The 13,749-nt window shown below is 30.8% G+C and overlaps 1 protein-coding gene across 1 annotated transcript in view; it reads left to right on the forward strand.

The window, feature by feature from the left end:
• The window catches only part of LOC145322403 (uncharacterized), a 39,228-nt gene that overhangs the window by 24,185 nt on the left and 1,294 nt on the right, over positions 1-13,749 (forward strand). Inside the window, exon 4 of the mRNA XM_080164392.1 lies at positions 13,565-13,619. Coding sequence (XP_080020518.1) covers positions 13,565-13,619 — 55 coding nt within the window. The remainder of the gene's footprint in view (positions 1-13,564; positions 13,620-13,749) is intronic.

A 13,749-nucleotide genomic window follows, 5' to 3' on the forward strand; every position in this document is an offset into this window, starting at 1 on the left:
GTTTTTGTTTCTATATTGGGTAAAAAATGCTTTCTCTATTTTCAGTTTTCTTATGGTTATGACTCTATGAGCAAAAAAGGGTTATGGTTTGATTTGGTAAGAAATATTAAAAAGTACAAAGATGATTTTTTTGGAGTTACAATCATAGGTTTGTAGGCCTAAAATGTTTTTAATATCAGCATAGTTCTATCTTATCTGAAAAATAAATATAGCGTTCATGAAGCATTAAGGCTTCCTACAGAAAATCATATTTAGAGAGTCTGCAATAATGTCTAATCGTCAATATGTCCACCAAACTTTAATGCTACTTACGGACATATTGCTATGGTTTATTTGTCGCTCTAAGGAATTCTGTTATCTAAAAACAAAATAGTAAGCTTTAGATTTGTCGCTCTATGAATTCTGTTATCTAAAAACAAAATAGTTAGCTTCCACTGTTATCTCGTAAACTAATATTAGACGTCTATTTTGAATATGTTGGAAAAAAGTAAAGGGTTTACTGCCTTAACGCTCTAAGCGTTTCCACAGTGGTCTAAAAGTCATTAAAATGGATATTTTACAAAAAAAAATCTTCATATTTATGACAAATAATACATAAAATTAAATATTATGAACACTGTTTTAGAATTTTTTCTTCAAATTTGCACAAAATAATCCACTGTGAATCCTAAGGCAATTTTCCTAATTCCTCATCTGTGCGACACTTTAACACAAGGACAAGTTGTTCATATTTAGCACAGCAATGATAATTGAAATTTTTGTATTTTTATCCACTAATAAACAAGGAAAACAACCTTCTTCTAGGGAGACTTTTATTTTAAATCTATATTAGACTTTTATTAAATATTGATTGATGGGTACAAACTAGCAGTGTCTAATCTCTTCCGCCAATAATTTTGATGTATTAACAAGGTCAATTTAATCCATGGTTTAATAACAACAAAGAGATTTTTTTTGTGATTTTTGTGTAAAAGAAAGCATCTTTTTCTATGAAGAAAAGAAACAGTTTACTGAAAGAAAGAAACATAGTAGAATAAAAAAGTTTGTATTAGTATTGATTGTTATAACATCTTACAGCATTAGAGGATATTTATTCCTAAAAATAAATGTTAAAAGCTGTCATTCCTATTAAACTGAATTATTTATTGTATCAATGTAATGTTTAACATTTTGATTAGCTTTATTTAGGGATCTAAAGTGATAAGATAATGGCCGATAAATTGATGTACATCCCTAATGATAATGCACAAAATTTCCACTGCTGCAGATTACAATTAGTTGATAAAACGTTTGTACACTCAAAACATTAAACCAACCAAGCAAAATTCATTCAAGTTCCCTAAGTTGTTAAGCCAACGAATAAGAAAATGTTATTGTAAAACTTTGGGGACTAGTGTATTAAACAGCTCATTGTCCCATCTCTATCAGTTACTACTATTTTTGTTTAATACCTTATATTGATGTCAACACTAAACTTCCAAGATTAACAGGGAATTTCTCATTTTCTTTTGTCGAAATATCGTTCCCTATTCCCAGCAGGCCATCTTCTCTGCACAATATTCTAAGTTCTAGACTGCTTTTTATACACATATTACCCCCCAATAATGGTCCAGTAAACCCCCCCCCCCCCATATATTGGTTTCAATAACATATTGAAAAGTGGTGTTGAAAGTAGGGGGGGGGGTGGGGGATAAATAAGGCTTTTCTTTAACATTTCTCTTAACAATCAACAAACACCCATACACACACACACACGCTTGGCCTGTGTTTTTCGTTGTATGCTGACTTTTTTTTATGTCCCGACCGCAGAAAAAAAGGAGACACTGTTTTTGCTTTTATCCCCAGGGAGGGGGATAATTTTTTTGTCTAAAAAAACTGTCTAAAGACCTAATTTAGTCATGAATACTGTTCTATATATTTGATTTAAACATTTACAGCATAATGAATTTTGTCCCAATTATGATTTATTTTTTGAGAAACATTGATATGAATATTCAGGAAGGAATGGACAATGTTAGATTATCTATTACCCAATCCCCACTAAATCAAATTTACACAAATATAAGGAGAAAGATTGATTTAAGTCCATCCTTGTATCCTTGTAAATATTGGTTTGGTAGTGAATAATATACACGTTTAAAATCTTCATGTACGTGTACATTTCGGTATCCATTGATTTGACCATGTTTTAATTTAAAACCAGATCATAAAAAAAGCTTTTTTATTTACACAAGATATTGGCCCATCTGTAAGAATATTGCCTACTTTAAAGCACTTTATCTTAAAACAGGGCCCCTAAATGAAAAAATATAAAAACAACGGTTTGTGGTCATAACTATGATCCGGTATCTTTATAAATCTATGGGCCAATTTCGTGGTCACTTAAACGTACATATATGCATAAATAGACGTCTAGATGAGTGCAAATCATTTGATAGGTTGATAACTTAGCTTTTTTTGTTTGAATAATGATCAGGATTTTTTGGTGTTGATTCATATATTTTAGGTTAGGTTAGAATGTTAACCCTACTCTAATAATTTGAAGCCACTAAAAACACAATTTATAATTTCTTATTCAGCGAGAATTAGAAAGAAGATTATTTGAAGTTCCAAAAACTTAGAATCAAAATAGTATTTCCTTGGGTAAAATATTCCTTCCTTCTTAAATTTCATAGATAGGCCTTAAATAAAAATCCACTAACTGTAGATGTACTGTACATATATTCTCCATAATAAGTGCAGCATATAAGACAATGTAATAAATATATCAAAAATCAACTCCGCCCCTTCAGACAACCCACCCCTTAATGTACGTCTATGTATCAGTTAGACACGTGAATGTGTTACTATGTTTTGGGAGTGGTAATTCAGCACTATATTTAAGATGCAAAAACGAACTATAAATAACAGTTTTATATTTTACACAATGATACACACATGTACCTTACTAGTGTATCTCCTGACCATATATATTACCCATAATAGGATATTATTTATGCAATTATACTCTACCAATACACAATGATACACACATGTACCTAACTGGTGTATCTCCCACTCTCAACCATAAATATTACCCATAATAGGATGGTATATAGGTAATAAATTAAACTAGAGATAGCAAGTATATATGGAAATGTTCAGTTTTAGCAAAACTTGTATGGAGCGAAGCCACTCTAAAAATAATGCATATCCGAACGAACCTCTTAATATTACATATTTTATGAATATCTTCTTTGTTGACTGAATTTGTAAATTTTTATAACCTTTTAAATGAAAAAAGAAAAATTGGAAATCAAACTAAAAATAAGGTTTTTTCATAATAAATATTGTTATATTGTTATTGCCTCGCTGCTTATGAACATAATGGTCCTTATTACAAAGATAGGCAAGGGGGTTGTTCGATTACAAAGTCGGGATTTAGGGGCGTTGCATGCAACTCATATATTTTGTTTTCAAAGCTGTGCAATTCAATAATTAACTCTTGCTTTCTGAACATATTTTAAAAATAACTTGTTTTAAATGGCGGAAAACTTAGAGGCTAAACATTTTATATTCAGAGGAAATATACCATTTTAAAGTATGTTTTTCGGCAAAGATTATAAACTTTAGGAATGATTTATTAATACACATAGTTAAGTTGTCTAAGAATTCACAAAATATCAGAAAACTATTTACAAGGATGTAATCAACGACAGTTTAAGTTACATACGGACATTCTAGTTATAGAGAAGCTGCACTTTAAAAACTTTACTGTCTTAAAATGCGCTCATAGTTGAATGTAGACACGACAGACACTCGCTAATTATAGAGTAGCTGCTCTATTAAAAATGTTATAACCTTGTATTTTTGTGCTTTCTTGAAAGACATAGTTGAACGCCAAATATTTCTTGTCTAAGCTACGAGGGCATGCATAGGTATGGGCTGGGGGGGGGGGGGGTAACATACTTTTCCCAGCCAAGGAAATCTTGGAAACTTGTTTATTGACTGATTTAAAAACTTAACATAAAATTTTAACGAAAAGATCTAGTTTTTCTATGGTCATAAAAAAATATTTGTGATCTTGTTCCTCTTTTCTCTTGATTTTTGTTATTTTGAATTATGAATATTAGGGCGGGGACATTGGACTGTAAATTATACTGGTACCTAAAAATTAATCAACACGTTCTTCTATTACTTGGCTTGAATCTTGATTGGTTGGTTCAAATTGGCAATGGCCAAGCCCTTAAACCAAAAATGTCAACCTGCCGAAGGGGTAAGGGATTAAATTTTATTTATTATTATTTGGATCGTGCATCAATTTATAGTCTATTGTCTTATCCCTTAAGTTCCTTGTTGATTGTACAAAATATTTATTAACTTTCTATTTATTTTTAGGTAAGTTTTATTTCTTGTTGATGTTTTGATTCTACTTATAAACTACGTGGTAAAAGATTTTTTTCAAGTGTTTTTATCTATTAAATACCCAATCTTTCATGGAGTTACTCATTCGAGATCAAAATGTTTGATGTTAAACCATTTAAATGAATATTGAATTACTATAAAACATTTTTCAAGGGGGGGGGGGGGGGATTAAAATAATCTTTGTGGTGTTTTTCCTCCCCTCAAGAAGGGGGACTTTGTTAAATACCAGGGTGATAAGAGAAAATGGTAGTTAAATTAATCTAAAAAACCTAATGTTTATGTTATTTCGCATTATACTATACTGGAAGGGGGGAAGATAAATTTGTCTTAAAATTTCCAATCCTTACATCCCTGAGATGTTTGCCCAATTGTGTGAAAACTGAGAAAAGAAAAGTTTGGTTGACATGTTTTATACATCTAGTAGCCAGATACATTTCCTTTACAGGGAGGGATTTATACACTGAAGAACATGTTTTATACATCTAGTAGCCAGATACATTTCCTTTACAGGGAGGGATTTATACCAGAGGAAGGGTACTAGGGGCTGTTTTACGTTAGTTCTAAAAGTTTTTAAATAACATTTTTTATTCGTTGGCTTAACAGCTTTGAGGCCTTTTAATGGATTTGGTTTTTTAAGTTGAGTATCTAATCGTTTGAACTACGAATTGTACCTAATCTACATGAGTGGTAATTTTGTGTATTATCATTAAGGATGTACATCAATTTATCGGCCATTGTCTTTAGATCCTTTGAGTTTTACACTGAAGAGATATATTGTTGCTAAAACTTAATGAAGATACCTAGTCTTTCTTGGGATAAAATATGTGGTTTAGATTATAATATTTTGTTGATTTTAGAGTGTAGATTGTTTTTATCTTCCATTTTTCTTTCCCTCCCTGAATAACATAGCGTGGTGCCATTGAGAAAATTTATATAAAATCAATACACTTGACACTTATACTGGTGGTTAATTAAAACCCAACACTTTAGGGGCTTTTCTCCCCCTTAAATCCCCTGTAGTGTAAAAATCTTCAGAATGGGGGAAATTAAAACTGACAATAACCTCGAATACGTTTACAAATATAGTAGCCCGTAAATAATAACAAATATTTCAACTCCGAAATCAAGCTTTATATGTACTGTAATCTCTACTAACAACAAAAATTCAAACATTTGATTTGATCACATTTAAATAATTTAAAGACCACAATAATTTTTTTTTTTTTTGGGGGGGGGCTACTAGAACCAATTAGCGCAATCATGAAAATTCCCTTTAAAATGTTTTAAAATATTTGACAGCATTTTGCTACATATATTCATAATATAAATGTTTACATATGAATTAAGAAAATCGATAAAATCGTTGCTGGGGTAGGTTATTATTGTTTAGGGGGGGGGGGGGTAGTTTAATTTGATATTTTATTCAAACTAATTTATGATTCCCCTCCCGTCCCCACTTATTAGATATGAAGGGGCATTGATTTGTGTATTGAAAAAAAATTAAGTAAGGAGAATATACATTATACATATTGAGTTTTTCCAGTAAAATATAGTCTACCAATCTAATACCTTCATATGAACTACTTAGTGCCATGCTCCAAGCATTTTGCATGAAAAATAGCATAAAACCTTTACATTTGAGAACCCTCGTCTGTGTTCTGACATGTAGCTTTCATTTATACAATAGTGCGAATACCATGTTCATGGCGATATTCTTCTACGGGGATAGGACAATAGCAGACAAATTTACCTTGAAAATTCTTACAAAATATCAAATTATTGGGATATTTTTATTGTATGATTGATTCAATCCTTGAAAATAGCATAAAACTGTCCCAATACAATCCCATCTCCCAAAAATGAAGCAAAATAGCAATTTTAGAGATCCTACATAACATTGGACACACAATTACAAACATCCAACTACTTTGAGTATACGTTGAGATAACCTGATATTTAAAATTATTCCAAACACTGCTGTTAGCCATCGTATTTTATTTAGAATGTCTGGTTCAAATTTTTATGGTGTCCCATCGTTTCCGTGAACGCAACATTTTAGCCATGTGTTTTATATTCGCAAAGACACAATAGTTAAGGTGCTATTTATGTTACAAGAAAAGGTAGAAAATAATTTGATATGTAGCATTAATTTACTATTTTAATCTCTTTTGGTAGTAAGAAAGGTCGCTATTTGTTTTGGCGAAAATGATAGCACACCGATTTGAACAGAAAGGGTAGAAAAAATGCCTTGGAGAAATAATAACTTTTAACTAGGGTAATTACTTATGCAGTGCTTAGGATCTAGACTTTGGTATAAATATGCAGGGTTAGCACAATTGTCGAGAAATTTATCTTCCCTAATTTTTCATTCGTTATTACCTTATTACCATCTTTAAAACTTGCCTCTTAAGTCATACCTGAATTGTGAAGTAAATTATTTGGATCCCTTTTCCTGGCTTTGTTTTGCTAAAATTCAGTGGGCTAAAAACTAGTAAGTGAACCAGTAAATTTAAATTTTAACATATTAAGATTTAGTAATTATAGATGTATAAAGTTATTGAGGAAGCCGTTTATGGTTGTACATTTATTGCATGTTTTAAAAGCATATACATTTTTAGTAGCGCAGCTACTCTATATGTCTATGGCATGTAAGTACATCCATAAACGATAAATACTTCTAAGTTGATATCAATTGCTGAAAATTGAGTTTTCTAACGAAAATTTTTCACAAAGTCGATTGACATTACCTGCCAAAAATGATCCTAATTCATCCCAAAATGTTGTTAGCCTTTTATTGCTGCGCTTCTTATAAATATAATTATACTTGTTTGGTAAGAAATTAGGGGTTGGAAAGAATTTAAAGATTTTTTCTCTTAATTTTTTTTTAGATAGAAAACTATGTACTGAGATTGAGATACCTTTTAATGTCCGTTATTGATAGCTTATAATTGAAAATTGGGTTATAGAATTACTCTTAAAGTACAAGTGTATTTTCTGTGTGTGTGTGTGTGTGTGTGTGTGTGTGTGTGTGTGTGTGTGTGAGTGAGTGAGAGAGTCTGTGTTTGTGTGCCAAGCAGTTTCTGCTCTTGACTCTGATTAATGATTTAGGAAAGGATTTCTGTGTGTGTGTCTCTGTGTGTGTATGCGAGTCTGTGTGATTGTGTGGGGTTGTAAGAAAAGCTGGTACCATTGGAAAGTAGTAAACTTCACAATTCAGACAATATATTGGTCCTTGTAGTTTTTATCAGGGATTGGGGGGACCAAAATAATTAGACTATCCCAAATCTGAATAAAAGTTAATCCAGTAGTTTTAGAATCAAAATTGGAGAATAAATTGGTTTTAGATTAATTTTTCTTCCATTATCCTCTCCCCCTGTTTTTTTTCTTTCATTCCATCTATCCCTCTCTTTTTATTCACTTTTTAGGGAGGGAGGGGACACTCAAAGTTAAACCATTCTGCAACCTCTTCTTCCCCATGATGCTTATCAGCTTCCCAGACAGAATTTTACACATGAATTGTTTGAACAATTGTCCTATCCCTTCTCCTTTCTCACTTTAAATTAAAGTTCCAACTGCTGTTTTGTTATATATTTATTTATTTAACAACCCTCTTTTCTTTCTCAATAATTATCACCTAGAAAGTCCCCTTTACAAAAGCGATAGTTTTTTACAATTTTGCTTTGCCGACTTTCAGATTATTTTAATGAAAAAATCGTCCTTCTATTCCAAAACTTGGAAATAATATTTTTATTTTGAGAAAATGCTTATTTAAGTATATATTGAAAGATATATAGAAGAGAAAGGGAGGTTATATGTAATATATATATAATAGGGAAAGCCACTTTATCTCTATATATACGTAGACTTAAAAGTACACATTGACTTTTTTCAAGATTATTAAGCCTTTTTAGAACTTATAATCTACATAGAAAGTATATACAAGTGTTCGTTTACATTTTAGAAAGTTTTTCTTATTTAAATAACGCTTATAAATCAAAATCTTAATTAGTTATTGTTTTTGCTTTATATATGATCTTCCAATTGACCCCTCCCTCCCCCCTTCCCTTGCAGCATTACCGGCCTCCTGATAACCTTCCCCTTCTCCGGTTGTCTTCTTTCCTACCCAGTCTACACTTCCCCCCATATTTACATCCGCAGTATGCTTTAAAAGCAAAGAAAATAATATGAGTGTGTGTGTGTGTAGCTGTGATAGCTGAACACGCTGCCACAGCAAACACACACAAACACACTTCGTCTTCTTAACTATAGTGAAAAAAAACAGCTGATTCGTACCTCAGTTATTCGTAGCTCGTGGACAGCTTGCCAGCTGTTCGCTCAGCTGTTAAAACAGCTTAAAGATATGAAGGCTTCGGCTGCCCAGATACCAATTCCCTTTTTTTTTACACTCCCCTTCCTCTTTTTCCGGACCCAACAGCTGTTTTTATGCTTTAACCTTCCCTTTGTGCTTATGAAATCCATGAAAGCTGAGGTACTTTCCCCACTTGTTTCCCCGTTCCTGTGTAAAAGCCTTTCTTTTTGTTATTTTTCAACCCTCCCCGTCCGTTCCTCCACCTTTTTCCTAGATGTATAAGTATTTACTATCCTATCCTCAAAATTGTTATATCTTTCTATTTTATCTCTCTCTCTCTCTCTCTCTACTTTTTCTAACCCCTTATCTCTCTTTTTCTCTTACAAAAAATTCTCTTTTTAAATACAATTTTTCTACACATCTAATTTTATTACTTTTTACAGCGGGATTAGAAGCATTTTATTATTTCATTTAGGACCCATAATTAGCGTAGTATTATTTGGTGTATTTTTTGTATTCATGCATTTTTTAAATTTCTGTATAAAAAGGGGACTTTTTTTGTTGAAAGAGATTGCATAATTGATTGAAAGATTTTGCATAATTAAGAAAAAAAAACGATAGTCTGATTTGTTAGCTACTTTTTTGCTGCGCCACCTGAGGACTGGTTGATGTCCTTGTTTCTTTGAAATTGAATTTTGTTTGGTGGGACAAAGTAATTGTTTTAATTAGTTTTGTTAAGTATTTAGCATATATTTACTTCAGGGAAGGTATAATAATGGCGGTTTAATAAATCTACATCCCTTTTATCTCTCATTATTATTAAGTTACCTTATACACAAAAAAATCCTGGAAGGGGGGGGGGGGTAAGGATTATTTTTTCACTACCCTATCCCGAATTCCCGGGCTTGAAAGGATATTATGTTTAAAGTTTACGCATTTTGAATAGTTTCCTTTATAGCATTAATTTTAGGGGACTCGGGTTTTTAGTTTCCTTCTGTTTTTAACAAATATTAAAAGTAAAAAATATTTGAATTTTAGAAAAATCAACTGGTGTATTTTGTAGATAACAAGGAGCTTTTCACATAGCACCCAAGGGGCCTTGAACTTAAAACTTTATAAAAAATATCGTAAAACCGTCCTGGGACCAATGTATAGCTTTCCTAAAATGGAGAAGTCATTTGGCTCGGTAGTTATTAAAATCTTTCAGTCAAAAAACCTTACTACTTTATATAAATAGTATAATTAATTTTCATGTAGATTTCCAATTATTGCAATATTTTAATTGAAAATTCTAACTTTTTTCCTGCTACTTTTGAATAAATATGTCTTTGTAAAGGTGGTATGAAGATAATTCATCAAAAACTGTTGAAGCTTTCTAAAAATGTGACAACAATTTTTGCATTATTTACAAGAATTTTCATTCTTTATCTTGTTTCTGATCATTTTTCATAAAATTACAGATTATTTCGAAGGAGGGATAGGACAATTACGCTAAAATTAATCTTTTTTCCAATAATACTTGTTAATATTGTTTAAATGGTCAAGTATAATTTCTGTTGAATTTTCGCCATTTTAAAACCAACACAAAACCTGATCACATTGAAACATCATAAAAACGGCCTATTGGTATAATTTGATGTTAATATTACAGGTACTATTAATTGTATGATTTTTATTTAAATAATTGTGGAAAATTGTCTAGGTATAATAAGAAGCTTTCCATAATTTTTCAGTATAACTGAAAACTGGTTTTAATCCAGCGGATTTTAATCGGTTTCAGAGCCGTACTGGAAGAGATAGTATCACTTGATATTTATCATCAAACACATAGGAACTTTAATTAAGCCATTGTTCTTCAAAATCCCCAGGTTTTCATGGATAGAAAATCAAATTGCAGCCAAATTTTATGTTCAAAGGTCTGTTGTTGGTAGCCTATAACTCATTTGGAAGGAAAGTTTTTTCTTAAATTAACTATCAATATCCTTTTCCACCCTGAGCTTTCATTCTATTGGCTTTTCTAACCCTATTAAGGGGACATTTTTATATCTAGATAGAATGTTATATTTCATTCACATATGTGAATATTCTGTTAAACAATTAAAGAAATAAAAAAGTCTTATTTTTGATTATGAATTACAAGAGAAAATACCAAATAGCACTGAATTTTTTTTATTTATATTCTATGGAACTATCCCTTTAATATAAAATTTTTTATCTTGAAGAGAATTTCTAAATATAAACTTATTGAACTTAATTTCTTTGTTTGGCATATTTTCTGTAGCAAGCAAAATAAACATAAAAACATCAATCTCAACTCACAAAAACTACAAATATATTATAGAAGAAAGCCAAGGATACAGGGATAATACAATGGATGTTAAATAGGTCTTCGTACCATTCCTAAAATGAAACATTGCAGGAATTCAAAGGGATAAGACAAAGGCCGATAAATCAAAATACATCCCTTATGACAATACACAAAATCATCCCTTCTGTAGATTACTAGGTATTAGTGGTTGAACGTTTGGACACTCAACTTATAAGACAACGTTATTATAAAACTTTGGGGACTAGTGTAATAAACAGCCAAATGTCCCCTCCCTCCCTGTAATGATTGGTGTTACATATTGTGGGAAGAGGTTTTAGATTAGTTGTATTATCTCTCCCTGAAACAAAGTACTTTGTTTTAAATTAGGTCAATATCATTATAACCTAATTTTATTATCTTTTTTATGAAATTAAACAAGAACAAACATGTTCATTTGAAGGTCAATAATTACATTATTTTTATGAGTTGTTTAAATATTTAGTTATTTAAAATCCAGTGATAAGAAAATAAGTTGTAATTTTTTATTTAATTGTATAAACGTACGATTAAGCTTTAGTTATAAAGTAGCTACAATTCCAGAAAAAGATAAGTTTAAAATATTTTCATATCTTTTTAGCACTATGTATAGTTAAAGCAATCATTAAAAAAAAAACATAGTTTTATCAGTAAATAGCTGTCATAATTCGCGAATTAATGACAATAACAGCCAAAATTTTGCTGTAAATCACTTTTAAAAAAAGAAATATAACTATTTATAAAAGGTCCTGTAATTAGTTCTTCTATAAACATTAGACTATAAAAGTTTTAAAGATTTTTAATCAATATAATAGATTTGAAATCTGCATAAAATTGTAAGGATTTTTTATAAAATTCGTTTTTTATATAATTCTTTATTTAAAGGCGCAAATACGATTTAAGTTAATAAATTTTGACCAATAGGATAGCTGGATTGGAAACTACCTACGCTCTAATTGATTGAATGATGTACGTCACTTAAGCTTCTCCAATCAGAGCGCAGATAGTTTTCAATCCACCAATCACAGATCTCAAAATTATTTAACTTAATTTGTATTTGCGCCTTTAAATAAAGAATTATATAAAAAACTAATTTTATAAAAAATCCTTAAAATTTTTTGCAGATTTCAAATCTATTATATTGAATAAAAATCTTTAAAACTTTTATAGTCTAATAAACATATACCTCTAAACATGTCTAAACTTTGTTGGCAATTAAAAATGATTAAGCACCTTTTTCTCTTTCTCTCTGGCTAAGAAAATGCACTTTGCAATATTTAGCACCCTTTTCCTCATTATATACGTCTTTTTTTGCAGCGAAGCTTCTCTTTCAATAAGAAAATTGCAAATAGTTATAACATTGTTTTTAGAATATACTACTGGGGACACGGGGATCTTAATGGATAAGACATTGGCTGACAAACACTACAAGTTTGGAACCTAATCAAAATATAAAAAAAAATTTGAGCCAGCGAACAAGATAACAGGCATACAAGATTGTAATTTTATTGTCGAATATCTTCACTCTACCTGTGTTTAAAGTACTGTGTTTTGTTGGATGTTAAAAATATTTTGGAAGAAGAAAGGGCAGTAGATTATTTTTTCTTTTAATTTGCTGCTTTTATTTTGAACAGAATCATGCTTGTTTAATTTTTGCTAGCCTTGTGTTTATATGTGGTGTGTGTTATTTTTAGTAGAAAGAAGGAGGGAGTAATTTTTCTGTCATTTGTCATTTCCTTGTATTAAAAGGATAGGGAATCCATAAAAAAAAACATGGTTTTTAATACTAAATAAAATTATACTTTCCCCAAACATAGAAAAGTACTAAATAGTCTCAAATAAATTAGTGGGAATAGATTCATTTTTTCTTTGATTGTCATATCACTACGAAGCCTGATTATTGCAAAGAAAAGGTTGATGACTTTTACTTATTTTTTCTTCTGCAGGGATACAGGGATAGGACAATTGTCTATGAATTAATCTAACTGCCAATATTATGTCAAATTCTGCCTTTGTAGATGTTTTATATTTGAGGAAAGAAAAATTTAAACTATCAGTCATTTTCCTATACTTCCCTGAAATTTTCTATACGCGCACCTTGTCTCAGGTGTATGTTTGTTTGTATGTGTCTGTCTCTGTCTGTTTGTCTGTCTGTCTGTACGTTTGCATTCATGGACATATTAATCTTGTCTTCTCTTGCTGCCATATTAATTATGCTTCAGAGGGCATACCCACCATTTTTACCACGAAATAGGGACCTTAAGGGATAAGACAAAAGAGAATAAATTATTGAAACAAAATTACCCCTTCTGTAGATTATTATTGGTGCAAAAGTTAAGATGACGCTATGTTTGTTTGATTTTCCAACAGTTTCCAAAGTTTATAAAGCAACGAATGAGAGAACGGGTTCTTTAAATAAGTATTATTTAAGGCCCTTCCGGCGAGTTGATAAATAAATAATATTAGCACAAAATATTGAGATTTTAACGAATATTTTTATATTTCAGGTATCAAGATGATGTATTTTCACTATAATGCAAATATCAGAGATAGAATTAACAGGTAATCATGAGGGATCTAAAGGGATAAGACAATGGCCGACAAATTGATGTACATCCCCAATGAAATTACCCCTTTCGTAGATTACAATTAATGATTAAAACGTTTGGACACTCAATTTAATGATCAAATC

This window comes from Acartia tonsa, chromosome 6, assembly GCF_053477335.1.
Source record: "Acartia tonsa isolate MP-2025a chromosome 6, ASM5347733v1, whole genome shotgun sequence".
Classification (NCBI taxonomy): Eukaryota; Metazoa; Arthropoda; class Copepoda; order Calanoida; family Acartiidae; genus Acartia; species Acartia tonsa.